Source organism: Aulonocara stuartgranti (assembly GCF_965226115.1).
Source record: "Aulonocara stuartgranti genome assembly, chromosome: 6".
NCBI classification, from domain to species: Eukaryota; Metazoa; Chordata; class Actinopteri; order Cichliformes; family Cichlidae; genus Aulonocara; species Aulonocara stuartgranti.
The window spans coordinates 29,597,149-29,623,845 of NC_138944.1; the positions used below are offsets into that span (position 1 = coordinate 29,597,149).

At 41.0% G+C, this 26,697-nt stretch overlaps 2 protein-coding genes across 2 annotated transcripts; both read left to right on the forward strand.

Moving 5' to 3' along the window:
• Nucleotides 1–3,498: 3,498 nt before the first annotated feature.
• Nucleotides 3,499–13,022, forward strand: LOC309707680 (carbohydrate sulfotransferase 12-like). Its single transcript, XM_082535154.1, has 6 exons — nucleotides 3,499–4,046; nucleotides 5,332–5,962; nucleotides 6,172–6,314; nucleotides 9,405–9,533; nucleotides 9,636–9,828; nucleotides 12,139–13,022. Exons 2-6 carry the CDS (start codon nucleotides 5,441–5,443, stop codon nucleotides 12,409–12,411), a joined length of 1,260 nt encoding a protein of 419 aa, XP_082391280.1. The 5' UTR covers nucleotides 3,499–4,046; nucleotides 5,332–5,440; the 3' UTR covers nucleotides 12,412–13,022.
• A 1,863-nt stretch (nucleotides 13,023–14,885) lies between these two features.
• Nucleotides 14,886–25,404, forward strand: ern2 (endoplasmic reticulum to nucleus signaling 2). Its single transcript, XM_082537037.1, has 24 exons — nucleotides 14,886–15,250; nucleotides 16,043–16,160; nucleotides 16,255–16,288; nucleotides 16,828–16,900; nucleotides 16,990–17,062; nucleotides 17,187–17,309; nucleotides 17,390–17,491; nucleotides 17,698–17,757; nucleotides 17,872–18,088; nucleotides 18,301–18,379; nucleotides 18,546–18,696; nucleotides 19,670–19,821; nucleotides 19,910–20,098; nucleotides 21,246–21,387; nucleotides 21,561–21,668; nucleotides 21,824–21,914; nucleotides 22,638–22,827; nucleotides 22,920–23,016; nucleotides 23,150–23,349; nucleotides 23,474–23,621; nucleotides 23,880–24,007; nucleotides 24,248–24,371; nucleotides 24,498–24,565; nucleotides 24,663–25,404. Exons 1-24 carry the CDS (start codon nucleotides 15,161–15,163, stop codon nucleotides 24,843–24,845), a joined length of 2,940 nt encoding a protein of 979 aa, XP_082393163.1. The 5' UTR covers nucleotides 14,886–15,160; the 3' UTR covers nucleotides 24,846–25,404.
• The last annotated feature ends 1,293 nt before the right edge of the window (nucleotides 25,405–26,697 follow it).

The window sequence follows — 26,697 nt, forward strand, 5'->3', positions numbered from 1 at the left end:
ATGTACAGCAGAAGTACTGTGGTTTAGATTGTGTTTCCTGAGTAATTAAGGCAGAACAGGGCATAATCGCCCACTAACTGTGAATAGTCCACACAATTACACATGCTAATTTCACACCAGTGCAGGTTTTGTACTAGTGAGATGTCTAATTGACGTCCAAACCTGCTGCATTGGTCATTTAAACTGTTAATGCACCTCCACGGAGTCTTTTCTAAAATAAATGATGTTTGGGTGTGCATGTGAAATCCACTGCAAGGAAAACACCGATCCTGATCATGGACAGTGCTGGTTCTCAGCTGAAACAAGTTCCTTCAACTGGGCCAAATGTGACAGCTACAGATGTAGAAAAGTGTCAAGACAAAAGTACCAATCAGCATCAACAGGTTTGCTCACATCTCTTCAGTATTAACAGCATCACAGTCACATGTACCTTTTCTCCATTAGACATGAGTTTGTTTACATCCAATCAGGTGAGTGTTTACTGTGTTTTGTTTTGTTTTTAGCTCACTGCAGTTAAGAATATAAAACGACTGCAAATCTTTGTTGTTTGTAGGGGGAAAAAGATCTATCTCATAAACAGATGACTTCAGCCTCAAGCGTGGCAGCTAAATGCAGGGCTGTGTTTGAGCCTAAACTCAGACGTCATCTAGCTGCCACTGAATTTGCCTTTGAAAGCCATAAATTGCAGTGAAATTGTGCCCATTTCTGCTCAAATGATTTTAATATTCCCACATTTCGCTGTACTTAAAATATTTGTAAGCTAAGGTCACTTGCTCTTTTGTATCTGCTGTTTGAGTTTTGTGGCCTTGAAGTATTTGCATCAACCAAAATCATGGGTTTTCCTCTCTGTCTGTTCCTGTAGATACCTGGTCTGTCATTAAGGTGAAATTCTAGCCTTGGCTTTTTCCACAGATTTGAAAGTCATCCATACCTTCACCCCAAGGCCATATGATTTGCTTGCAAAAAATAAAACAAAGTGGGCCATAATTTCTACAATAAAACATTAAATAGTCTAAATGTGCTCGATAGGAAGGCCTTAAATACAGTAGTTTTGTTTTCTCATCAACACTTGCGTCATTGTTATTGTGAAAAACCCTTTCAGACCTCAACATACAGCTGACGTCCTAGCACCATTTGGGTTCATTAGTCTTGCATGGCTAATTCCCAATGGGAGCGGGAGGCCACTGTTCAGCCACAATATAGACTCTATGCTGCACGGATCTCATTAACCTCCCAAATATCTGCGCATACTTTTAAACACTTTCACTGTGGTGCTTTTCACTGTGAAATACTCTTATTATCAAAGACGTTATCTACCAGTTCGCCATGTCACTAAATGTTCCACAAACCACCTGAAGAAATGTGGCTTAACCACAGTCATAAATCAGTTTTGTATCTGCAAATTAAACGCTTAAAGTGTGCATGTTTTAACTGGATAATTGTGGGTGAAATTTTGCACTCTTTCAAATAACTGAATAAAAAATACATGAATAAATAAAATTTGCAGACAATGTGCGCTTTATTATGAAGGAGGTCCTGTTTAAACCCAAAAAAAAAGAGATAAATTTTACTGAGAAAAATCAAGTTTTTTTAAAAAAAAATTGAAACTTTTTGACTGTACAGAAATTACCAGATTATAAAACAAGTTCAAATTCAGACTTACTGAGAAAAAAAAATCATAGTTTAACATATGAAAGTTGGCTTTTTATTCAAACAACAAAGAAAGTATAAGCTACTGTGTCTTCAAATAGAAGTCAAATTTGATGACATACTGAATAAAAATTTTGATACTAAGTCCCAAATATGGTTTCCTGAAATTAAAAAATGTTAAATTATAAGATAGAATGTCGACTTCCTGTCTCATAGTTCTTCTTATTTTATGAATGGTTAAGACTGTGTTATATGACATTTCTGTCTCTCAGCAGCTGCTCATCTGATCCACTGCAGACTTGGGACCTTATTATCAGCAATGTCAAATCTGAGGTCCTTTCAATCAACGCTTGTTACATTTTAGCTCAAAGTTGTTCTCTGTTAACCAGATGACACTCACTGACTTTAATGTATTCCAAAACATCTCATTACTAATTTTAGTTTACACAACCAAGTGCCCAGTCTGAACCTTTAGCCTAGGCTTGTTTAAACTTTAATCCTAAAACCAAGTCTCCAAGAAGCAATTGCAGATTAATAAATACATTTTTATTTTAGGCAAATAAAAATGGAGTAAATACCAAATGCACTTTTTAAATCACAATTTTATAGAAAAAAGTCATACAAAGCTACCTGGCCCTGTGTGGAGAAGTAATTGCCATCTAAACCTAATTACTGGTTTTGCCATCTTTGGCAGCAAGAACTGCAATCAAGTGTTTGCAGTAGCTGACAATGAGTCTTTCACATCACCGTGGAGGAATTTAGGCCCACAGAACTGTTTTAATACAGCCACATAGGAGGGTTTTCCAGCATGAACGGCCTGCTAATGGTCATTCTAGAACACCAAAATTGGATTCGAGTACAGACTAGACCACTCCAAAACCTTCATTTTGTTTTTCTGAGCCATTCAGCGGGAGGCTTGATGTAGTGTGTTGGATCATTGTCCTCCTGTCTAACCCAAGGGTGCTTCCGCTTCAAAGCATGAGACATTCTTCTCCATGATTTTCTGGTAGAGAGCAGAATTCATGTTTCCGTCAATTACTTTTCCATGTCCTGAAGCAGCAATCCAGCCCCAGACCACCACCACCAACTTGTTTAACTGTTGCAATGATGTTCTTTTTATGAAAGGCTGTGTTAGTTTCAGTGTTTGTCTCGTCAGTCCACAGAATATTTTCCCAAAAGTCCCAAAAGCTTTTGTGCCCCCCCCCCCCTTTTTTTCCCCAGCAGTGGTTTTTACCTTAATCTCTCCCATTGTTGCCATTAACTTTTTTTCTCAGCTACGTCCTTAGATTGTGACATGAAGTGTTGCTTTTTGAGCTCTCTGAGCTCTACTTTACCTTGTCAGACAGGTTTTGTGGGATGTCTTGATTCAACATGCCTTGCAATTATCAGGCACGGGTGTGGCTAGTGAAACTGAAATTGGGGGTATGAGTTTGCTGAATGGCAATTACTTTTCACATACAGACCAGGCAGATTTATATAGGTTTATTTTTTCCCATAATAAAACTAGATAATGTATAAAATATAAATACTTAATTTAAAGCACTGTAGCGGAATAAAAAAAAACACCAAATCTTTATGCTTTTGAAATGTAATTTTCGTTATATCTGTTCTCTTTTCAAAACACTGACTTTATTATTGTCTGCATGTGAAGCACTTAGAGGATAAGAGTACACTGTAGCTACAAAAAGATGGATTATGCTCTCCCCGGGCTCTGGACCAACAGAGATTTATAATTATTTTAGTTTTTCCCTGGAAGTCCCAAGACCAGTGTGGGAAAAGAAAAATGTGTGTGTTGGGGGGGCGGGTTGGAACACGTGGAATAGTGCGTGGCTGGATTCTGAAAACAAAAATCTATTTTCAAAATCTCGCGAGCCTTTCCTCATTATAGGGCTCATTCCGTCGTCGCTGCTGCTCTGTCTCGCCCTACCTCCCGCCCGCTTGGTCTCATCACCGGGGCAGCCGGACACAGCGAGAGAGACGGGGAGAGAGAGCGAGAGAAGCGGACTGACAATGGAGATCCTCTGCAGGGTGATATGAAGGATTTAGGTCATGAGCCGTTTTTTTTTGTTTTTTTTTTCCCCTCACAGACAGATTAATGTTCAGACCGGCTTAAATTGCTGCCGTGATGCTCCCTGAGTGAGAGGCGTAAAAGAAACAAAAGGAGGCTTTCCTGCTCCTCAGAGCCTGGGTATGATGAGCGGAGTGTGAGCGGATGAAAGTGTGGAGAGAAAGAGGTGCAGTCCTTCTGTGGTTGGCTGCTGCAGGGAAGGAGAAGCTGGAAGAGTCCCGTTTGCGTGAGAGAGAAGGGACTGGCCGGTGCGGCCGCAGAAAGGGCGCATTGTAGGTTACTCTGTAAACTGAGATTGTTTCCGTGCGACGGCCGGGAGGAGGTCACGGTGAGTCTGCTGCTAAACGAGGAAAATATTAACAGAGATAATAAAGCCTAGTAAGCTGCTTTCAGTGAGAAATGGTTAAGATATTCTAAGGGAAGTAGGGCGAAGGGCCTGCAGCTTGTCACTGAACATTTGAAGTTTTGGATCTTTTCCGTTGATCTCTGCGCGTGCCTTTGCGCGCGCGTGCGCTTGTGTGTAGCGCGTGGCAAGACTGAAGAGACTGTGTGGATGTTTGATTTTCCAGACAGGCTCGTCTTGTCTTCGCGGAGTTTAAATTTAAACCAATGAGAGGAAAAACGCTGCGGAAAAAAACACCTTTCGCTGGAGGATGCTTCTTGCCCTGTCTGAATTTTTTCTTCTGGTTTTAAAAGGCACCATAATTTTTTTCCACTATAGCAGATGTTTTTTATGGGACAAACAATCAGGGATGTGAACCCTTAAGCAGCCCCTGGTTTGAAGCTGCTTCATCAGCATAACCATTTGTTCACATCTCCCTGTGACAGCTGGGCGCCCCAGGGTGCAGCCTGAGGTTCTCACGGCCTCTGGTTGACATGACACAGGTCAGGAACACAGCCTGGCCTATCATAAAGCCCGGCATCAAGTTAGTAAGATACTCTGGCAGCTGTTCTCTTTAAAATGGAAACAAATGCCATAGAGTACTGTGCACCACTGTGCACATCCACCCAGCCATTTTCTTCCCTTATCCAGTTTAGTGTCATCGGGTGAAGGTCGAGCTTCATCTGTTCACCACCACAGTGAATTTTAAGTCAAACAATCAGATAAATACACAATACATGCTTTGCAAATCAGTCAAAATCGATATTTTTCTCAGGAAAACCACCACAGGGGCACGTTTAGCACTGTGCTGCTTCACATTCCTTTTTTTAACACTGCTCTGTAAGCATTTGAGAGCTGAGGAGTACTTTTGAAACCACCCTAACGTGATTTCCAGCACGTCTCTCTGAAATCTGCGTTAGTGGGGTCTTCGCACACTCCACATCTGCTCTGTTATGACTGTTACTGTGCTTCTTTGCTACTAATGGTTTTACTTTTTGGTGTGTGTAAATGGGATGGAAGAGGTGTAAAATGATTTTAATGGATTTAAAAAAAAAAGTGTGGTATTTCAGTTTTTTAAATCTGGTGGTTTCATTGCTTCAGTTTTTTTTTATTTCTTACAAACTTGAACATTTTAACCACAGTCTAAATGTGCCTAGTAAGGCTATAAATGAGAAGCCGAGGTTTAGTAATGTTTCCTGTGTTTTTTTTTTCTTTCTTTCTTTTTTTTAAGTTGAATCTTTCAAACAGGAAGTCTGTCCTTCCGTAAGGCGGCCACAATGGAGCTGAGATAAACTCTTCCTCTTTTATTCACCAATTACGGCTCTTGCTGCACTATAAACATGGGAACGTGGCGTGGTCTCCGAGTGGCTTTCATCATGGGATCTTTGTTTATGATCCTGCTTATCATTGTCTACTGGGATGATGTTGGGGGCTTTAGTCTCTACCCGCTGAAGGACCCCAAACACGAGGTGCTTCAGTCCGGATGCTGTGCCCCGACGACTATGAGCCCGCCTCAGACTACGCCCGCCAGCAGAGCCCACACGACTTCTTCCTCCATTGTTTCCACCACCGCTTCTAGTGCTTCATTTAGCCCAAAGGAAGCGGCTCAGGAACATACGGAGGAAGGGAAGGGGAAGCAAAATCATGCACAGAGGAAGGAGGAAACAAAGGAGGATGTAGAGATGGAGATCTCTGCTTATGATAGGGAACAGGAGGCGCGAAAGAAGAGGATTGACGACGTGTGTTCAGGGAAGGAAGACGTGGAAGTCCCCGAAAGGCCTTTTTCACAGATCCCCAACAGGGAACTGGATCACCTGATAGTGGACGATACACACCAGATTATCTACTGCTACGTTCCCAAGGTACTGCTGCCTCAGTGAGTGATTATGTGTGGTGTGGGGTGTATATGGGTGGCGAGTCAGTTCACTGTGTGGGGAAAGTAACAAGAGGAGAAGCAGATGTTTAAATCACACTGCTTCATTATTGTTCTTCTCCTTTATGGTCCCCGTTGTCTTCTAAATGGTTTCCCTTTTCTTCCCTCTTCTCTGCCTTGCTGCTGATCTCTGTTTAGGTGGCGTGCACCAACTGGAAGCGAGTGATGGTGGTTCTGTCTCAGTCTCTGATCTCAAGCTCCTCAGGGAAACCCTACACTGACCCAGAGGCTGTACCTGCTGACCTTGTACACAACTCCACGTTGCATCTAACATTTGCCAAGTATGACACACAAATATTGAACCTATAACACGGACAAATATTAGATCAGTTTTGGTGATGTGTTTGCACCGTCATAATAACTCTTTACTTTTGTAAATATTTAATTTGGTGAAATGAAAACTGGTTTATCAGGTTTTTAATGATGAGTAAAATCTCACATCATGATTTCTGTATCTATTTTTTGTGCTCTGTGCCCTTTTTTACCATGCACAGCGAATATTGTGATTTCGGTCTATTCTAATCCAAACTATAAATTGGTTTATTGCTTTAGCTTCATCCTAGCTTGCCATTTATACCACCACCAGCTCATTTCTCTAAAAAATATTATACGTATCAGTTTCAGCTTTATAATAACTATCCAAGTACTGTTGATGTGATAAATGTTCATTTAGTAGTGATCGGACTTGTGAAAAAGAAAAAGAAAGTACTTCTTTCAAATCTAAGATTTTACTTATCAGGAGTCAGGACATAAAATATATCTAGTCACTATCAGGCTCTAAAATTAATTAAATGGGATCTGAGCTGAACAACAACAGACAACTTATAACCCAGTATCATTATTTATTTGCATGGGAAAACCTGGCCGCACACCGTGATTCAGTTGGGTGTAAAACCAGTTTCACTTGAATAACTTGAAGTAATTATTTTCTATTTGACTTTATCAGTCTCGAACATTGATATGGATGAGCTTTGGCTTCTTTACAGAGTTGCTAAAGTTCATTGAGGTACGCGGGAATTCATTTATGCACAGCCAGGGTACAAAAGCCGATGCTCTGGATTGTTTCCCCTCCCCCTTTCCAACAAGCCAAAAAGAGAGTGAAAACTACATTAACTAAATAAAAGAGAAATTAACTGGATTCACAGCGTTAGGAGACTCAAAACTGTCCTAGAAATACTCTCTGCCAGCCACTCGCCTGATCATCGACATCAGAATTTCTTCTTTCAAGTTGTGATGAAAAGTTACATGCAGAAGAAATCACACCCACAGTTTCCTGGCTTTGCAGTGATGGGCTGATAGAGAGGGGCGGACAACCACACATGGAAAACATTCAGTCCTAATCTGAGCATCATTCATTGTATCATTCACAAGTTAGAACCTGTGGGTTGTGATGCTGTAAAAGATGTTACAGAGCCAAGTCATTTATTTATCAATAGCATCTCAAAAGTATGCTGCAGATCGGAGTACACGCGCAGAGGTCCCCGTCCAGAGATAAGCAGACGCGAGTAAATGACGTGCTGAAGGAAAGCAGAAAGAGTTTGTCATCAAAGCAAACTGTTGTCTGTTTGAGATGAAGTGATCTACTGTATTAAAGCTGTAATTGTAAATTTGCCAGCATTTTGTGCTGCTGTAATTTGGGCTTATTTCTCATTAATGTTGAAGTTAAATGCCACAGCTAGCCAAGTTTAAGTCTTTTGACCGGATCACCTGTGTCTGAAGAGCGAAAAATCAGACTGTTAATCCTCATAGTGGTTCTCATTTAAAAATATCTTACAATATTATTGTAAAAGCTGTGGATATATGTTTAAGTTCTGAACTTTTCGTTGTTTAATTACACAATTCATGAATGAGAGCGGTAATAAATATCCTAACAGGTTTTAGAGGATCTGGGACTATTTAATTATTTTCTAGGTTCATCTTGGCTCAGCCCCCGCTGTTGTTTTCACAAATCCCACTTTATGCACAGCTCTCTTAAAGTTCTGTCACAGCATTTCAGTCAGGTTGAAGTCTGGGCTTTGACTGAGCCTTTGCAATGCTTGGATTATTTTCTTTTTCAACTATTCTGTTATAGATTCACTGCGGCGCGTGGGATCATTGACCTGTCGCATGATCCGATTTCAGATCCAATGTCAGACAGCTGGCCTCGTATTTGACGCCATAATTCTTTGGTACACAGCGAGTTTCATATTCAGCCCAGTGACTGCAGAGTGTCCAGGTTGTGGTTTGTTCAGCTGCAAACCTAAACTGTGCTGCCAGGTTCTTTTTAGTGAGAAAACACTTTTCCTGGTTACCCTTCCAAACTTACAAGACATACTTGTTCAGTCTTTTGCTAATTGCGCTCTCATATTTACATATTTATACATTTAAAATTATATTTTCTTTCTAATTCTTGCTTCCTGAATTATATTTCAGAATCCACACTGCACAAACAAAGCTATTTCATTAGCATTCCTGAGCTGATCTGAGCCTGTTTCTTGTGATTTATTGCTATAATAGCAGAATGACCTTGGTGTCCTCAACAGTACCACTTTTTTCCTACTCTGAAATTAAGTTGCTCATTCTAATAATTTTTGCACTCTAATGGTCTCGGCCTTAATCCTACCTCCAGGGAAGAGTCAATGATTTGAGAATAATTGAGATATTGGCATTTACTTTTTAATTAGTGAGCACCAGAAAGAGGAACGGCAAATGCTAAACAGGTGATGCTTACTATAAATACATCACTGTAGCTCTTCAGAACACTCTGCCTGCTTAGTTTCTTGGGAAAAATGTCGATAAGTCATAAATAAAATTGTCTCCTTAAGCCACACAAGGAAATCAAGACCACCATAGTTTTAAATAACCAAGTCCTCATGCAAAATGTTCTGGAACAGGAAGGCTGCACAGCCAAGAAAAATATATACTCCAAGATGAATGTCTCCCAAACAACTTTCTGAAATGTGAACTGGACTGAATTGAAAGTATGTCAAGCATTAATAAAAAGGAAGATTCCCCAAAACCTGGAAGTAATTATATTCTCACTTTAAGTTATTTAAAAATGTGTTTCGCAAACAAAATGTGTGAGTTGACGCTTGGAAGGCCGAGCGGAAAGGACAGGCGGAGCTTGGTGCTGCAACACAGGCAGACCGCTCTGTAGCCCATTGAAGTCGAACATGTGTTTTCCTGTCTGCGTCGTTACACAAGACCTATCCCTTTCCCCTTTGGATGTGATCTGGCTTTGTTCTTCATTCATCTTGTGACTCAGCCACAAATTATCACAGAATTCAGACATGCAGAGTTTGTGTATCCAAGTCATATCTAACTATCACAACTTGAAAAGGAGGTAACCCCAGAACAAGATCTTTAACAGTGCTTTTTATGTGTATTTCTAGATTTTGGCGCCGTTATGGTTCCCTGTCCCGCCACTTGATGGCACTGAAGCTCCAGCATTACACCAAGTTTCTGTTTGTACGCGACCCTTTTGTGCGTCTTATCTCTGCCTTCAGGAACAAGTTTGGAAGGTGTGTGTTTGCTGTTCAAGGAAATGTGCTTCACTTTGCATTAAACAGTAGCCCATGTCATTGATGAATCACTGAAGTGTGCGTATTTGTGTGTGTTTTAAGGCCCAACCAGGACTTCTACAGGCAGTTTGGTTCAGTTATGCTGCGTCGTTATGGCAATGTGTCTGGGGATTTGCCAGAGACCGCGGCCGAGGCATTTAAGGCAGGAATCAAACCAACATTTCAGCAGTTTATCACATACTTGCTAGATCCAGAGACTGAGAAAGAGAGCATCTTCAACGAACACTGGCGGCAGGTGATTGCCTCACACAAACAGACGCATGCATTTTAACACGTGCAGGTTAAGGAAAGATCGTTCATTAAAATCATGGGGTGTATTTAACACATTTATTAGACCATCACCCACTGTAAGGCTTATTCCACAGCTTCCATAAATTAACAGTACTGGTAGTTACTTAAAAAACCTTCTTATAATAGGTAATCCACCCAATGATATTTTTAATACTAAAATATAATTATTGTGTCATCCAAAAAAAACAGAGGAGAAAAAACTGTAAAACACATGATTATTTTTTGATTAAGATGCCAAATCATTTATTTGAATTCCTGAACAGGAAAATCTGGTAGTGGTCGAATTTTATGCTTGATTACTTTCAGACTTCTTAGAGAAGTCCTGGTCGACAGTATAAAAATGAATTCAGCTTGTTATTTGACTACAAATAAAATAATTTCTTAGTTTTAAACTCGTTTTTGGCAGATTTCTAAAATATTTGTGTTTCTTTCTGCTGGCAGACAAATGGCAAATGATCTGACATATTGAGTATTGTTTCACTACCTGGTCATTAACAGGTGAATTAGCATAGCGTTATTCACATTTTATCAGTTTAACACTTTCAAGTTTCTGAGTTTTGATGATTTTAAACATTTCATGTATGAATGTTTCATATTTAAGGGTTTACGTGGACTTGCTTCACATCCTTTGAATGAATTTAGTTGTCAAAAGATGGACCATACAGTTTGTACTAATGCAACGTGCATTAGTACAAACACAACGGTGCAATGTATTTGGACAAACTGTGCTGTCAGTAAAGGAAACTACACACTGGAACAGCATAACAATGGCAATAAAGCAGCACTTTCCCTATAATAGGTGATTTCTAGGCTTTACCTTGAGTTTTTTAGCACAATACCTGCATCACAGTTATATCTCAGCCATATTAGATATTCAGAAAGAGAGATGAGATGAACCCAGGTGAGATATTCAGAATGAGGGGACAATAGCTAAAAAGAAAGGACAGTAGTTAGCTGGAGAGCTATGTTTTGAAATAGAGATCAAATAAAATATTACATAATTGGTATTATCAAAGCACCTCACAGTGAAGTGCTGCATGTCTGATGGAATACATAAATATAAAGTGAAGGAACATTGTGAAAACACATCAGATCTCAATGGGGAGAAATTCATGCTGGACATCTCTACTATTATGGACTACATAATATGTTAGGAACCAAAGGATGTCACATTGTTGATGGAAATGAAAATTCAGCAACTCATAATGTTGTTTGAGTTGTTGTTATTTAGCCCCCCATGTGCTTGTATATATGCCTGTCAAAGTTGGGGCATTCTCCTAATGAGATGATGTCCATGGACCAGGGCATTGCTGAGCTCCTGGACAGTCTGAGGTGCAACTGGCAGCACTGGGTGGAGTGAAACATAATGTCCCAGAGGTGTTGGACTTAGGTCAGGTGAGCGTGGGGGTCAGTCAATGGTATCAGTTCCTTAATCGTCCAGGAACTGCCAGCATACTCTTGTCATATGAGGCTGGGGATTATCGTGCACCAGGAGGACTCCAGGACCCACTGCACCAATGTAGGCTCTGACAGTCGGTCCAAGGATTTCATCCTGATACCTAATGACAGTCACCGTGCTGTTAGCCTAGCATACAGAAGTTTGTGCATCCCTCCAATGCTATGCCTCTCCAAACCATCACTGACCCACCATTTACCACAGGCATGCTGAGCTATGTTACAGGCTGCATAACGTTCTCCACGACTTCCCCAGACTCTTTCACGTCTGTTACATGTGCTCAGGGTGAACCTGCTCTCATTTGTGAAAAGGGTAGGGTGCCAGTGGTGGACCTGACAATTCTGGTATTCTATGGCAAACGGCAGTCAGGCTCCACGGTGCCAGGTAGTGAGTACATTCACACCAGTGGCCTGGCTCTGGCAGTGCTCATCTTGTTCCTCCTTGCACAAAGCAGAAGATAACACTCCCACTTATGGGTTAAGGACCTTCTACGGCCCTGTCCAACTGTCAGAGAGTAACTCCAGAAGGCAGGCAATCTCCTCCATGACTTGATGCATGACTCTGATTAAATAGCGTTTCTTTATTTTTTTGTGTATTTTGGATGGATTAATGAGGAAGCCTGTGTATTCAAATCCATTTTAGTAATAAACACAAGAGTAGAGTTGTGTGTCTCCTTTTTTCTTGAATGCCAGTATATGTGCACAAACAGTCAATTATTAGAGGCAGATAGACAAAGTCACAAACACACACAAACTAATGCAGTTTTTAAATGATACTCCTGCTTTTGCTGTGTTTCAGGTCTACCGTCTGTGCCACCCCTGCCAGGTGAAGTATGACTTTATCGGAAAGCTAGAAACCCTGGAAACAGATGCAGAGCACCTGTTGAAGCTTCTGAAGGTGGATCATCTGATACGGTTCCCCTCAGGGGCTCAAAACAAAACTGCAGCCAGCTGGGAAAGAGACTGGTTTGCACAGATTCCCATTTCAACACAGAGACAGTTGTACAAGCTGTATGAGCTGGACTTTGAGCTGTTTGGATACCCCAAACCTGACAGCGTGCTTCACCAGTAGACCATACCAAGCCAAAGGCCCGGACGCTGCACTGTGTGTAGCGCCTTCACCTTCCCTGCCTGCGCACAACGAGCACATGCCTTTAAAAAACAGTCTGTGAAGCTGTGTGTTTAATTTGTTTTATGCATACCTCAAAAGACAAAAGTGCCTGTCTGCATTATTTTATTTTTGACATTATATCATATCCAAAGTGCACCAGCTTACAAGTTACTTTATCCCAGTCTGTGTTTCCTCATGCAATGGCACTTTAAAGAGTATTTTTTGAATGCGGTATTTTGGTAAGTCATGAGTGAAGGTCTTGGGCTGCATGTTAGCTCACATTTCTGAGGGGGAAGTATGCAGAAAAATAAAGAGTTTTTAAATTACTGTGTGATCCTCTGTAGGTAATTTGTGTTTAAACTTTCTCAATTCAAAATTTGATTTTAATCTCTAATTACTTATCACTGGAAGTGCTACGAAGCTTGAGAAAACATCTATAAATCCTCTGTCTGCTTTGGTTCTGGAGGCATTTTGTCAAGTCTTCAGATCTCAGGTTGAGGAATAAGTGTTTTGCAAATTAGGAGGAACTGTCACTCATTTTTAAAAGATCCATTAAAGCCATTTTTTTTTTATCTGTATGTGAGTGCTTCATGAAAGTGGAGTAATAAATCCCTGGTCTATTTACCTTTAAGTATACTATAGAGGCAGAAGTTTGAATAAAATAGAACACATTAGTCCATCCATACTGCACAGTCTCGACACAAGTCACTTCACACTGATCTGAATCATTTGAGCATAAAGAATTCAGCTAACTCAAACGATGAACCTGTCTTGTTTCTACACAAAATAGACAACTTTGCAAAGAATCAGTTTTAAATTGTAACTCTAGGCACGTTGTTACTCACAAAAACACATACAATGTGTAACAAAAATAATATTTTCCCCATTTTCTTAGTTGATTGTACAAAAGTTCCAAAGTTCTATTTTTGACAGGCATAAAATAGAACTTTTGTATCAACAAGGTGATACCATTTCCCCCCTTAAAGTTTGTGAAAGTTGAATTCAAAAGAAGAAAAACTATAAAGATCAGATAAACCATATCTGAAAGTCGTGTATGTAAGAAATAAAAAAACCAAAAACAGTAAAGTCCTGACACAGGACCTGAGAAATCCCTTCAGCTGATCTATCTACTGTTCAGTGAAGCCTCAACAGGGGTGACCGACAAGAAGCCATTCTTCATGAAATAGATAGGCTGAGATATGCTAAATTACACAAGAACTGGACTGAAAACACAGCACACAGAAAAGTACAGTCTGATTTTGCTCCACCATTTAACCCTTGTGTTGTCCTTGTGTTGTCATCAAGAGTATGGGAATCCTGAGGACATTACAAGGGTTAATTCCAACTGGAAAGGATCTGATCAGCGTGACAGTGATCACAAACACACCTGACACAGCAGTAAAGCATACCTGAATAAAAAAACACAGTGGAACACCATCAGTCATTGATTGACCTCCCTGGAGCCCGGACCACAACATTACTGAAGCAATGTGGGATCATCTTACCAGAGGACAGAAGGTAGCCAACACCCAAAGAAGAGTTTTGAATGTCCTTCAAGAAGCCCAGAGAACTATTCCCGAAGATCACTTAAAGAAATTAAAAGAAAGCTGCCTAAGAGAGTTCAGGCTGTTTTGAAGAATACCAAATATTGACCTACAGGCTACACAGAATTATAACAACTGCCTTATATACTGTATTTCCATCTATTTTTGGATGTTTAAAAAAAAAAACCCCACTGCATCTCTTTCCCATTTTCCAGTAATGAGACTAAAGATGATTTAATGGTAATGTATGATTCAGAGCCAAACTGAAATTAGATACTTAAAAACAACAACAACAACAAAACAATGTCTTTTTATTAAGAGTTTTTCCTCTATACATATACACAAAAAGAGAGGAAAATGATTACAGATGATCAGCACATTCGGGGTAATTAGCCCATACACTTAAGGTTGTGAGATAAAAAAGAAAAAAGAAAAGAAAAAGAAAAAAGTGAAATAAAGAAAAAGAGAGAAATGTAAACATAAGTATAATATTTCCCCAGATAACATAATCCCTGCAAAATAATCCCATTCATTCCCACCGAGGTCAGATACCTTTTTTAAAACTAAAAAATAACACAGTATTTCCTTCCCTGTATTAAAGTGAAGTGCAAGTATAATTCGTTATATTACCTAACTAAACGGACTTTCCACCACTGATAGGTGTGTATAGGCTTTTTTGGGCGGGGTGCTGAGAGAGAACAAAAAACAATGCCTCCACTACTTTCGATTGCACAAAGACCCCCTCTTGTTGCGTTTACACCTGCCCTGTTGTCTTTTTCCACGTGTTCCAGCCATTTCCACAGTTCCTCCCCTTCTGCTCCAAATATCTCCTCTCATTGGTGTAGCTTCCTGTCACTCAGCTGGGGTAGGTCTTTGAAAAGGGCCCGCCCACCTGTCCGCTTGACAGTTCGTTACTGACGTCACCGAATCCGTCCCATCACGGAAATATGGAGTAGTGACAGGAGATGTTACGCTGCGTTTGTTATGGCTTTAAAGCGGCACTTCGAGCTTTGAATGTTCGTTTTTAGTGGCTGTCCGCATGGATTTAGCGATGTTAAACGCCCGAGGTTAACTTACGAACAGTGGCTGGCAGGCGCTGGAAATGGAAAGAGACTTCGACCTCTGTTTTTAGTTCAGTACCGTCAGTTGTTCGTTTATTAAGAGCCATGAAACAAAGTGTTTTAGGGGTCATGGGGGCTGTGGGGCGCCTGATCCTGTCTCTTCTCCTGCTGTCGTTGGAAGGCAAGCTGGTTCAGGTAAACTTTGAGTTGTGTGGCGCTTTCTGCTTCTCTTGTTGTGAACACTGTTTTTGTGTTTCTATTTATGCCTAACGGAACTCCCAAATGGCATGTGTGTCTATTTCAGGCTCTAGCAAAGTTGCGGTGATATGATGGGACTTTTAACGTCTTTAGCTAGCTAGCTAGCTAGCTAGCTCACTCGTCAGAAGAAAGTTAATTGTGTGTGTGTGTGTGTGTGTGTGTGTGGGGGGGGGTGTGGAAGAGAGAGAGAGTCAGCTTAGTTTGCCTGCTTCACTTGTACCTCTGCTTCAGGTTTACTCTCCTGCTAATGTATAAATATGGGAGAGGTGGACTCTCAGACACAGTCGAAGGGAACTTATCTCGACTTAAAGTGATTTAACTTTAATCTTAACATAAACTAAACTTAAAGGCAGTCAAGTCCCCACTTTGGTTAAACAACTGTATCTGCCCACAGCGTGAGTAATACAAATACACTTAGGTTAACACCCCTCGGCATATGGTGTCGAGTTTTGGAGGGCAGGGCAAATAAGGATATCCTGCTAAATCAGGAACACAGTGCACTTATTGAGTAGAAACTCACTGCAGGCCATTACAATCAACCCCCCACCCCCCAGTGGTGGACCTGACACACACACACACACACGCACACGCGCGCGCGCTATGCTGAAATCTTCGACACATGACACGACTGACCTCAATGTCAGACAGCTGTTCTAAAGTGTGTGTGTGTGTGTGTGTGTGTGTGTGTGTGTGTGTGTGTGTGTCTAATTTCTTCTGGCGACCCTTCAGGTTGGTGGGGTCAGATCAGTCACCCTTCCAGAGTCCCTCCTGTTTGTCTCCACTCTGGACGGTAGTCTGCATGCTGTCTCCAAACAGACAGGAGACATCAAATGGACTTTAAGAGAAGGTCTGTACACAAGGAGTCAGTACTGTTTACTCTGTTGTATTTAATTATTTTTTTAAAAACATACATCATGAAGTTGCTCTTCTAATTCTTTCAGACCCCATTATTCAAGTTCCTGTCTACCTCACAGAGTAAGTAACATAGAGACACACAGACATGGGGCCCTGAGTACCACTACTCAGAATAATAGCTTAACTTTCCTTAAAGTGTCCGTTTTCCGTTTTTGTGCTTTTAGACTTATCTCAGGAAGAGTGAGCCACAAGCCTTATCATCTAAATGCATAAACAGTTTACATAACTGTGGAAATTCTTCATCAAGTCTTGTGATTGCCTTTAAGCAAAGCATGGATCACACCAGAAAATCCTGTTTTAATAATAAACTCCAAACCTTAGTTTAAGACAAAGCTGATATAATTAAGTTTGAATCATATATTGATAGGGCAGCACGGTGGTGTGATGGTGCCCTTTCTGTGTGGAGTTTGCATGTTCTCCCCGTGTCTGTGGGGGTTGCTCCCACAGTCCCAAGACATGCAGTTAGGGGGGTTAGGTTAACTGGTGATTCCATATTGCCCATTTCTATAAGGAAGTTGTGTTATTGTTGTATAGATTGTATAGATGTTCTCTTTTTTTTGATAGTGATTCATTTCTAAATTTGTGCACATTTCATTTAGACCAGGTTTCCTCCCAGACCCCAATGATGGCAGTTTATATGTACTCGGTGGAAAGCACCAGGAAGGTTTGATGGTAAGGATGCTTGTTTGTGTTATATTTCTTATATTTAAAAAAAAAAAAAAATAGAACTTGTTTGATTTATTGTATTGATAAATCTGCAGAAACTTCCTTTTACCATCCCTGAGCTGGTACAGGCAGCTCCCTGCAGGAGCTCTGATGGGATACTCTATACAGGTCAGATTAGCACATTTTTGTTTTGTTTTTTTTTTTTTACATTTTTTATCAGCATGTGTGAAACAGACTGTCATAAAAGGAGACTCTGACCTACATCGCTGCTGTTCGTTAATAATCTTCGCAGGTAAAAAGCAGGATGTGTGGTTTGTGGTGGATCCTGAAACCGGTGAAAAGCAAACCAGTTTAACAACCTCCACCTCTGACTCCATCTGTCCCAACAGTCCCCTGCTCTACATTGGACGCACAGGTACGTCTGCACAGGTGGCTGCACCCGCTCGCGTGGCTGAGGGTTGAAGGTTGATGGGCGTCACTGTTTGTTTTTCCCAGAATATGTTGTTACCATGTTTGATACGAAGACACAAGAGCTGCGATGGAACGCCACGTACAACGATTACTCTGCTCCACCTTACGACGAGAAGCAAGACTACAGTACGTCCCTGCACGCACAATCAGTTGCTGAGTGTGAATACAGTTGTTTTGCCAGGATTATTGTGACATTGCACAAATGTAACTCATGATTATCCATTATTGTGTATTTTGATACAGACTCTAGGTTATATTTTACATGTAAACAGCTGGTTAAAATGATCCCAGACACTTCCAACACTAACCTGTTGCCTCTGGTTTCCTTATAGAAATGGCCCATCTTGTTTCCAGTGGTGATGGTCTTGTTGTGACAGTTGACAGAGAGTCAGGTAGGGGGAGGTGTGTGGTTTTATCCCTTTGTGAATATTTTAACATCTCATATGACTGATGTGTTCCTTAACAGTCATATTGAGGGTTTTAAGTCCCGTATTGTTGTTTTCCAGGTGATGTCCTTTGGAGTCAGAACTATGGGTCGCCAGTGATCGGCGTCTACCTGTACTCTGGAGACTCGCTGAGACACGCCCCCCACCTGTCCCTTGCAATGGAAACACTGCGTTTTCTCACATTCTCGTCTGCTGGCAACCAGGCAGATGCACACTCCACTTTGAAGTGGAGCTATCAGTTTGTGAAGGAGCAAGCCACTGCACAGACTCAACTTGTGTAAGAAGAATTGTGTTCACTGAAGAATAAAGGATTGTTTTGTTCAGTCTCTGAGTTCCTTATTGATTGTTATTCATGATGATCTAACGCAGGAAAGAGCGTATGATGTTTTAAATTGCTACACAGTTATGACTCTCATTTAATGCACAGTTAGGTTCATGAATATTTGGACAATGACTGAATTAAAATAACTCAGCTTTTATTTCCTTAAGGCCCACTCTCTATGTGGGAAAGCTGGACTCCCACCTCTATGCTTCGACTTCTCTTGTGCACCACGGAGTCTCATTAGTGGTGAGTTCAAATATATAATCAGTTTTAATATCCAAACATCAGCACCCACTTTCCTCTAATATCATCATCTGTAAACGCTAAACAGTGTATCCAGTCAGCTGATGATTGAGGTGATAATGGGGAAAGTCCACTCCTGACTCATCTGTGCTCTTTGTTGCCACGGCAGCCTCGGGGACTGACCCTGGCACGGATCGACGGTCCACTGACGGCTGAGGTGACGGTCAGAGAGAGGGGGGAGTGTGAGATCACACCATCCACCGATGTGCGCTATCCTCCGGGGAGCATAAACAGCCAGAAAAACCACTGGCTGCTTATAGGTAAACGTGTTCAAACACACAGACAGCTTTCTTTATTAAAAATAAATGAGTCCTTCAGACACTAATCAACAGAAATGACAACATTTGTATTAATGAAGTTATTGTCCAGAACTAGACAAATGGCTGCTGGTTTGTATTTCTGTGTATTTAAAAAAAAAAAAAAAAAAAAAAAAAGCTGACCTGAACATAACAATGACACCTCCTTGCAGAGAAAATTGCAGTGAAGAAAAACGAGTGAGCTGCAGGCTAACCTCACCGGCACAAACTCAGAAATAAAAGTGTTGACATAAATGACGTTTAAATCAATTAAAAATAATAATAAAATGAAGCATTTATCGATTCACAGAACGTAACATGAATTTGTGTGTTCATTTGCTTCTGTATTTATTTACCTTTCTGCTAATTCATCTATCCTTTACTCAAATAATTTGCATACTGCTTCAGTATGCAAATGAGTGGGCTGCTATCCAAAGAGTGCAATGGGGTCAGTCTTATGCATATTGTTTGGCTCACAAATGTAATGGCTGCCTCCACTTGTTAGATCGCTGTAGACCTAATTAATCTAGCCGAAAACAACACTGTCAGTAAGGAATGATTAATGAGGAAAATAACTAATTCAGTACAAATGTAAACAAATACACACCCATGTCAAAATCGAGATATTTATTTAGTGTATCATTTTCTAAGTTAGTGCATATATACTCTTGCTACATTAAATAATTATCTATTTAAGTATTTAAATATATTAAAAATGATATTCACATAAGCAGTGGAGCATTAAGATTAATATCCTTTTTCTTTATTTTTCATGGTAAGAGTTCTGGTGTAGGAGCAAAGTCTTTGATTTATGCATCAAACCCCCCCCCCCAAAAAAAAACAAAAAACAAAAAAACAAACAAGCAACAAAACGACAAAATCCCACAAAAAACTTGTGCAGATGTAAATGTATTTGATCTGTGTTTTGCTGCTTCAGGTCACCATGAGCTCCCCCCAGTAGCCCACACAACCATGTTGAGAGATTTTCCCACCACCCTGCAGCATTCTGGTGAGGCGGTCATCCCCCCTCGATCTTCTGCCTCCACTGCCTCCCCGTTGTCCCCTGCCTCCCACTACCATCAGCGCTATGTGAGTCACAACTTTAAAAAAAAAAAAAAAAAGTATCCTCATCATCTAATTTTTTTTTTTTTTTTTTTCTCTTTCTTGTGTATCTCAGTTTCAAACATTAGCTGGCAGACATAGTGACGCTAAGGCTAACCAAGGAGGGGCTGATGGGAAGACATCAGGACAGGATCAGAGGTCAGCCACCGTGCTGCCTCTCTATGTGACTCAGGACCGTCTGACTCTGGCTGTCGTGACTCTGCTGCTGGGAGGATGGCTCGCCTTCATGTTCACATATCCCATCGTGAGTTTTTGCTTCTTTTTTTTCTTTTTTTTTTAAAGAATTAAATGAGGTGATCACTAACCCTCCTTTCTAATCAATAATATGCAGTATCACCCATATAAGCTTATGAGCATGCCTTAGTATGAACATGAGAAATGGGAGTAAACCGCTGCTCATTAATAAAGTCATTACATGTTTTAGAAAGAAAAGCAAACTACAAAGGTGAGAATTTATGGTTTTGTCTGGGTTTCTGACAAAGGTGCTCTGATTTAATGGTGGCAGGTGGGATGCCCCTGTAAGTGACCTGTGATTGTCATTAAATCCAAAACAGTGTGATGGAAAAATTCCTGCTGCTCCCAGTTTTCCTCCACCCACCTTGTTCCTCTACTTAAGTTAGAAAGCTGTGTTCCTATTCCAGCATGTCATTCATTGACCCTTAGAGAACAGAGATCATTGTTTCATCTTCAGCTGTTGTTTACTCATGCGGGCTTGGTAATGAATGGTGACAGTACAAGCGAGAGATGAAGAGCGTTTCCACTCTGTTTGAAAAACCGAGGGCTGTAATGCTTTTTAAAATGCAGCCTCTTTTGTGTCTGCGTCTCATTTTTTGGGCTGTTGAAGCTCCCCTCAGCAGCACTTGGAATAGAAACAAATATGCTATCTGGACGGGTTTCAGCCAGATACAGTAACTAAGCCTCAGGCTGTTATCGTGTCACGCCACATATCATGAACAGGACATTCAGTTATTGCAGCAGGTTATTTGCTCAATGCCACTGCGTGATAGACAAATCATATTTACAGCAAAGCTTATCCTCACAGCTTCAGTAGCACCTTCCTGCATATATATGCATTTCCTAAGTATTGTTTTTGCAGAGTTTAATAGGCTACAGAGTGTATGTGATTAGCAAAGAAAAAAGTATATTCCCCACTTAATCTAATAAATCATAGTTTGAAACAGCGATTATGGAACAAACTGCAGATAAAGTGCACATTTATTTGTCTTGTTTTTGTTTTTAAGCTTCTTTTAATTGGCTTACTACTGAGACTGAATCGCAGTTGCCATGTTTTTGAGTGTGTGGACAGTTTACTAATCTTATATTTTCAGTACTGACCTTTTGAACTCAACCTTCTTGTTTGATGTGTTGTATATCGATATGTGTCTCTCCAGCGTGCAGCTCAGCAGTTGAAAGCTCAAAGACAGCTGGAGGAAGCCTTTGAGTCTCGTCTCCAGCGCATGCAGACAAATACGCAGGCACAAACCTTGGTTTCTTCAGACCCACCTCCTTCTACTGATGCAAACATCTCAAGCGGTGTGTAACTTAAAAACCAAGTTCTCTATCGCTCTGTGCTTGTGAGTGCAGTGATGGTGATGAGAAATGAAGAATTAATAAAACCTGTCATTATTGAGGCCCAGATTAACCTGGGCTCAGTATAAGTTTTAATACCTGCAAGAGTCTTATTCAGACTGCATATCTACACCTAGACCCGTTGCCTGCATCTACAGAAGCTCCACCTAGTCCTCACAGTCGCAGCAGCAGCAACACATCGCATGGAGATAAAAATGGCAAGAATGGACACAAACCCACAGCAGGTGAAACGCAGCATATTTGGCAAATTTGCCTCAAGATGCTTTTGGGTATAAAAACTCAACAGAAAGCATTACTGGGGGGGAATCACTGTTGCTCCTTCACCTTAAAGATGAGCTACATTTAGTTTTCCTTTCTTTATTTTTTTTCTATTTCTCAGAAGAAAACAGTGAGGAGGTGCACGTGGGTAAAATCTGCTTCAGTCCCTCTGAGGTGCTTGGACACGGCTCTGCAGGAACATTTGTCTTCAGGTACGATATGTTTGTAAGCAGAAAACTGTATCAGTGGATTTTCATGATTTTAAGCAAAAGAGAAAACTTGTATCATATTTTTGTCAAGAATTCTTCTTAAGCATCTAAAACGTAGCACGCTGTTTTCAGTGCCCATCACAAACAGCACTAATTCTCTGTATGTTTTCCTCATGATTACGATATTAATCATTATCCTTAATAAGGATGAGGACGACACCTCCTCTGCACCCAAAATGATGAGTTTTTACACTTCAGTGTATGTCAATAAAGACATGGTTTGATGACCATTAGGATAGTTTTCTTATTTTATTTTTCTGAGGGTAGCTGCTTAGGCAGAGACAATCCTCACTAACCTGCATGCATCAATACAGAAACGCTCCAATCAGGAAACAAAGGTTTCAAGGGTTACTCCTGGTAGGCTGTGAACGGGTAAAGAGTTAAAAACTAGAGAGGGAAGAAATGGATGTTTATCTGATTGTGTTTTTTGACTTTACTAAGGTCTATACTATAGCTAGTGGTGTGACTGGGTGTGAATAGGAACTCATTCAAAGCTAAGGTGACCACAGGTTGAAAAACTTGACTCATGTCTTTGAAAATATTACAAGCACCAAAATATAGAGCACACAGATGTCAGTATTTCGTACTCCTACTCTCTATAACAGCAAAACATCGAAATCTTTTTGAACAACACACATGCACATAATCATGTTATGGGGATTTTAGGGGTAAATTTGACGACCGCCTCGTTGCCGTGAAGCGAATTCTGCCAGAGTGTTTCGAGGTGGCAGAGCGAGAGGTGCAGCTCCTGCGAGAGTCCGACACGCACCCCAACGTCATCCGATACTTCTGCACAGAGCGAGACCACCTCTTCACCTACATCGCCATCGAGTTGTGCACCGCAACTCTGCAACAGGTTGGCGCTACAGTGGACTGTCACTGAGATCTCCGCTTTGACTGTTAATTGAATTATCTCTAAGACATTTGTTTTGTCTGTATTCACTGCAGTATGTGGAAGATCCGTCCTCCTTTCCTGAGCTGAGTCCTATAACTCTGCTGGAACAGACCATGTGTGGCCTCTCACATCTCCACTCACTCAATATAGGTCTGAGACACACACACACACACACACACACACACACACACACACACACACACACACACACACACACACACACACGTATATTTACATACACTATTACTTACACTTACCTTTCCTCCATCCTTTATCCGTCTAGTCCATCGTGACCTGAAGCCTAGAAACATCCTGCTTTCTGGGCCGAGCGCACTGGGTCGGGTCCGAGCTCTCATCTCGGATTTTGGGCTCTGTAAGAAGATTCCCGACGGTCGGAGCAGCTTCTCTTTGCGTTCTGGAATACCAGGAACTGAAGGGTGGATAGCTCCTGAAGTGCTGCGAGACAACCCTGAAAATAAACCGGTAGGCTGCAAACATCTTTATAAAAACTGCTAAACTCTTCTCAATAATAAGCCAGGTTGGTCTTTAGAGTGAGAAGTACTTCATTGGCCTGTTGGTAAAGGTGTTTCTCGTCTCATCTTTCCAGACAGCAGCCGTGGACGTGTTTTCAGCAGGCTGTGTGTTTTACTACGTAATCAGCAGGGGGCAGCACCCCTTTGGCGATGCACTGAGAAGACAGGTCAACATCCTGTCAGGAGAGTATTCGCTCTCACACTTTATGGAGGATTTACATGGTGAGTGTCTTTCACTCGTGCCTCTCTCCTTAGTAGGTCCTATGATGTGAAAATGGAAAACTGTCCATGCTTTCATACGTGAGCACCGTTTAGCCACCAGACTTTGAACCGGTTCATCAGTTCAAAGATGCTTTTGGCTGCAGTTTTTCCAGTTACCTGCGTGAAATTGATGCTTTGATTGGCCTCTTTTGTAAACTGTGCTCAGATCACATCACATGTTACTAACTGGAAAACATTTATATTTGCTGGTCTTATTAGATGATGTCATCGCACAGGATCTGATAGAGCAGATGATCAGTGCTGAGGTGGAGTCACGCCCCTCCACCGCCTGCGTGCTCAAACATCCGTTCTTCTGGAGCCCCGAGAAGCAGCTGCTATTTTTCCAGGTGTGTTGCCTCAGTTGCTCTGTGGTCACTCGTTTATAGCTGCATGTAGACATTGAAATCTAATAATAAAATGATTACTTTTATTATTTCTACTTTAAACGTTCTACTTTATTGATATTGAGATTTAGAGATGGGCTATGAAAAGATGTTGTGGTGAATTTATTTTTGTTTGCTTTGTGTTTGCAGATTCTGTGAGCAGTGTTATTTATTTATTATTTTTATGTCTATGTTTGTTTAAAGGATGTGAGTGACCGCATAGAGAAGGAGCCTGCAGACAGTCCAATTGTAGTCAGATTAGAAACTGCAGGAAGATTAGTCGTCCGAACCAACTGGAGGATGCACATCTCCGTGCCTCTGCAGACAGGTTTGCACACACAGACACAACCTCGTAGCTCTACATGCATGCTTAACATCTGTGCAGGACAATAAACCTGTAATGCTTTGTTTTGTTTTGTTTTTTCTCCCCCCTCCTCCTCCATGGGCACCCCAGACTTGAGGCGGTTCAGGACCTATAAAGGAAACTCGGTGAGAGACCTGCTGAGAGCCATGAGGAATAAGGTCAGCCAGCATTACAATCATTAGATTCATGCAGAATTATCTTCAACTTTTTATGTTTTTGACTTTTTTTGTTTTGTTTTTTGCATTTACATTACAGAAGCATCACTACCACGAGCTCCCACCAGAGGTGCAGGAGACTCTTGGTGAGCTGCCCGAAGGCTTCGTCGGGTACTTCACATCACGGTTTCCACGGTTACTGATGCACACACACGCTGCGCTGCAAATCTGTGCCCATGAAAGACTGTTTCACCCTTACTACCTACCCCCCAATGCCAAATAGCTTTCACAAGGCTATGCACTCCACATTTCATGTGCAGGGCCAAGTAAAAGAAATCCCTGACTGTACCCTGTTATTGCTTTTGTAAAGCCTGTGCTGTTCTTCAGGGGAAGTTGCAGCTGCTCTGAAAATATTTTTATAGAACTTGGTTGTTTTATAGATTAATTTTATTGTATTTTTTATTTCTTCCCTACTTAAAGAATGTATATATTTGTATTAATAATAGGATATGTTTTTAAACTAGATCTCAGTCAAATTACTTTTTTTTTTTTTTTTTTTTTTAAAGAGAATTGACTGGTCATAAGGTGCTGTGTTTATTTGTGTAGAAAATAACCTGCCCTTGAGCAAGTACATTGTGTAGCACAAGTTAAAATCAAAGGTGAAAACACAGTGATGGCCGCTTTTATTGAACTGAAACCAAATGAAGTAAAATTATGATAAGTTATATTAACTACTGAAAATAGCCTCTCTGACAGTGGGGATAGTTTTACAGGTTGACAGAATCATGTAGACTGATGCATAATAACTCTGACATGATTAAAGAGTGTGCTGAAGAACTGCAGCAGATCTTGTCTTCATGTTGTCAGCGTAGAGGATAATAACTGGGTGTGCAAACATTGTTGAAGCTGTAGGTAAAGCACACACCGCAGATACTGAGGTACACAGTTACACAAGGCTACACACTAATGTTCGTGCTGTGCTTTCTTTAACTGTTCTGGAGACAGTGCCGTACCTGCATAAGTGAAGGTAGTTATACAGCTCCACCCAGGCATGTTGCCTACTAAAGAGAATACAGTGAATATCACAGTCAGACATCACTGACACACTTCATACGTGGGTAAAGCTGTGAAAACTTGGAAGTTTATTTCTGGTAGAAGACTTGAGGCCACACATCTCGCATGCCCATCCCAGCAGGAGAAGAGGGGAGGCCCCAGATTGGGTGCTCAAGGCCAAAGGGTGAGAGTCCCAGCAGACCCGAAGCAACGGGCAGTTGACCGTGGTAGAGGCTGGCTAGCCTGGTACGAGTCAAAAACTGGTGCCCAAGAACCACCCAGCAGCCTCCCGATAAGAGGGAGGTCCAAGCCGCCTCCAGGGCACGGGCCAACAACCACACCAGAACGCACGTGCGCGCGCACACACACGCACATATGTGCACAAAACACTCCGACCATTCGCTCATTCACTCACACCCACCCACTAATGACACACAGAGAGACATAAAGACACTTGCACACACATTGACCCCTGGTTTTATGCCAGGTACACCCATTTTTGTCTTCACGTTGAAGAAAAATTAATTTGTTCAAATCTAAGTTATTAAATCCTAACAGGAGCACTTGCAGCATTAAACTGTATACAGCACAGAGTGAGACATGGTGGAAAGCAAGACTTAAAGATGAAGAAGGTAAAGATTTTTTTTTTTACACTTTGTTGAATAAGCAAAGACTCATTTCAGACATTTCCTTTTCTGATGTCAATTGTTTATCCTGGTGAGAAAATGTCATTCCTGTGCAGATGAATGTGCCAGAGAGGTACTTACCATTTGAAAATGTCAGTGGGTATTAAAAAAAAAAAAAAAAAAAAAAAAGACAACGACAAAAAAAAACTACTAAACTGACTTTGCTTCATTTTTATGTATTATTTTTATTATTTATTCAGAGTTACACAGTAAAAACAGAATCATTGAATCACAGTAAAAATGCTGCATTGCCTATTTTACTCCAGCAGAGGGAGACATGTGCCAAGCCCAGCGCTGATCATGTAAATGACTTTTCTTGGTAAAGGCTAGAAGTAAAGAGGAAGTCGCAGGCTTCTAAATTGCTGTCATACATTAAACAGAATTGTGATTGTAAGG

What these genes read in the sequence shown, in the direction of transcription:
- LOC309707680 (XM_082535154.1), top strand. Translation starts at nt 5,441, where the DNA reads ATGGGAACGTGGCGTGGTCTCCGAGTGGCTTTCATCATGGGATCTTTG. An exon ending in TCTACTGCTACGTTCCCAAG is followed by an intron (nt 5,963 to 6,171) that starts GTACTGCTGCCT and finishes ATCTCTGTTTAG; the next exon opens with GTGGCGTGCACCAACTGGAA. An exon ending in TTCAGGAACAAGTTTGGAAG is followed by an intron (nt 9,534 to 9,635) that starts GTGTGTGTTTGC and finishes GTGTGTTTTAAG; the next exon opens with GCCCAACCAGGACTTCTACA.
- ern2 (XM_082537037.1), top strand. Translation starts at nt 15,161, where the DNA reads ATGAAACAAAGTGTTTTAGGGGTCATGGGGGCTGTGGGGCGCCTGATC. An exon ending in GCTCTACATTGGACGCACAG is followed by an intron (nt 17,310 to 17,389) that starts GTACGTCTGCAC and finishes TGTTTTTCCCAG; the next exon opens with AATATGTTGTTACCATGTTT. An exon ending in GACAGTTGACAGAGAGTCAG is followed by an intron (nt 17,758 to 17,871) that starts GTAGGGGGAGGT and finishes GTTGTTTTCCAG; the next exon opens with GTGATGTCCTTTGGAGTCAG.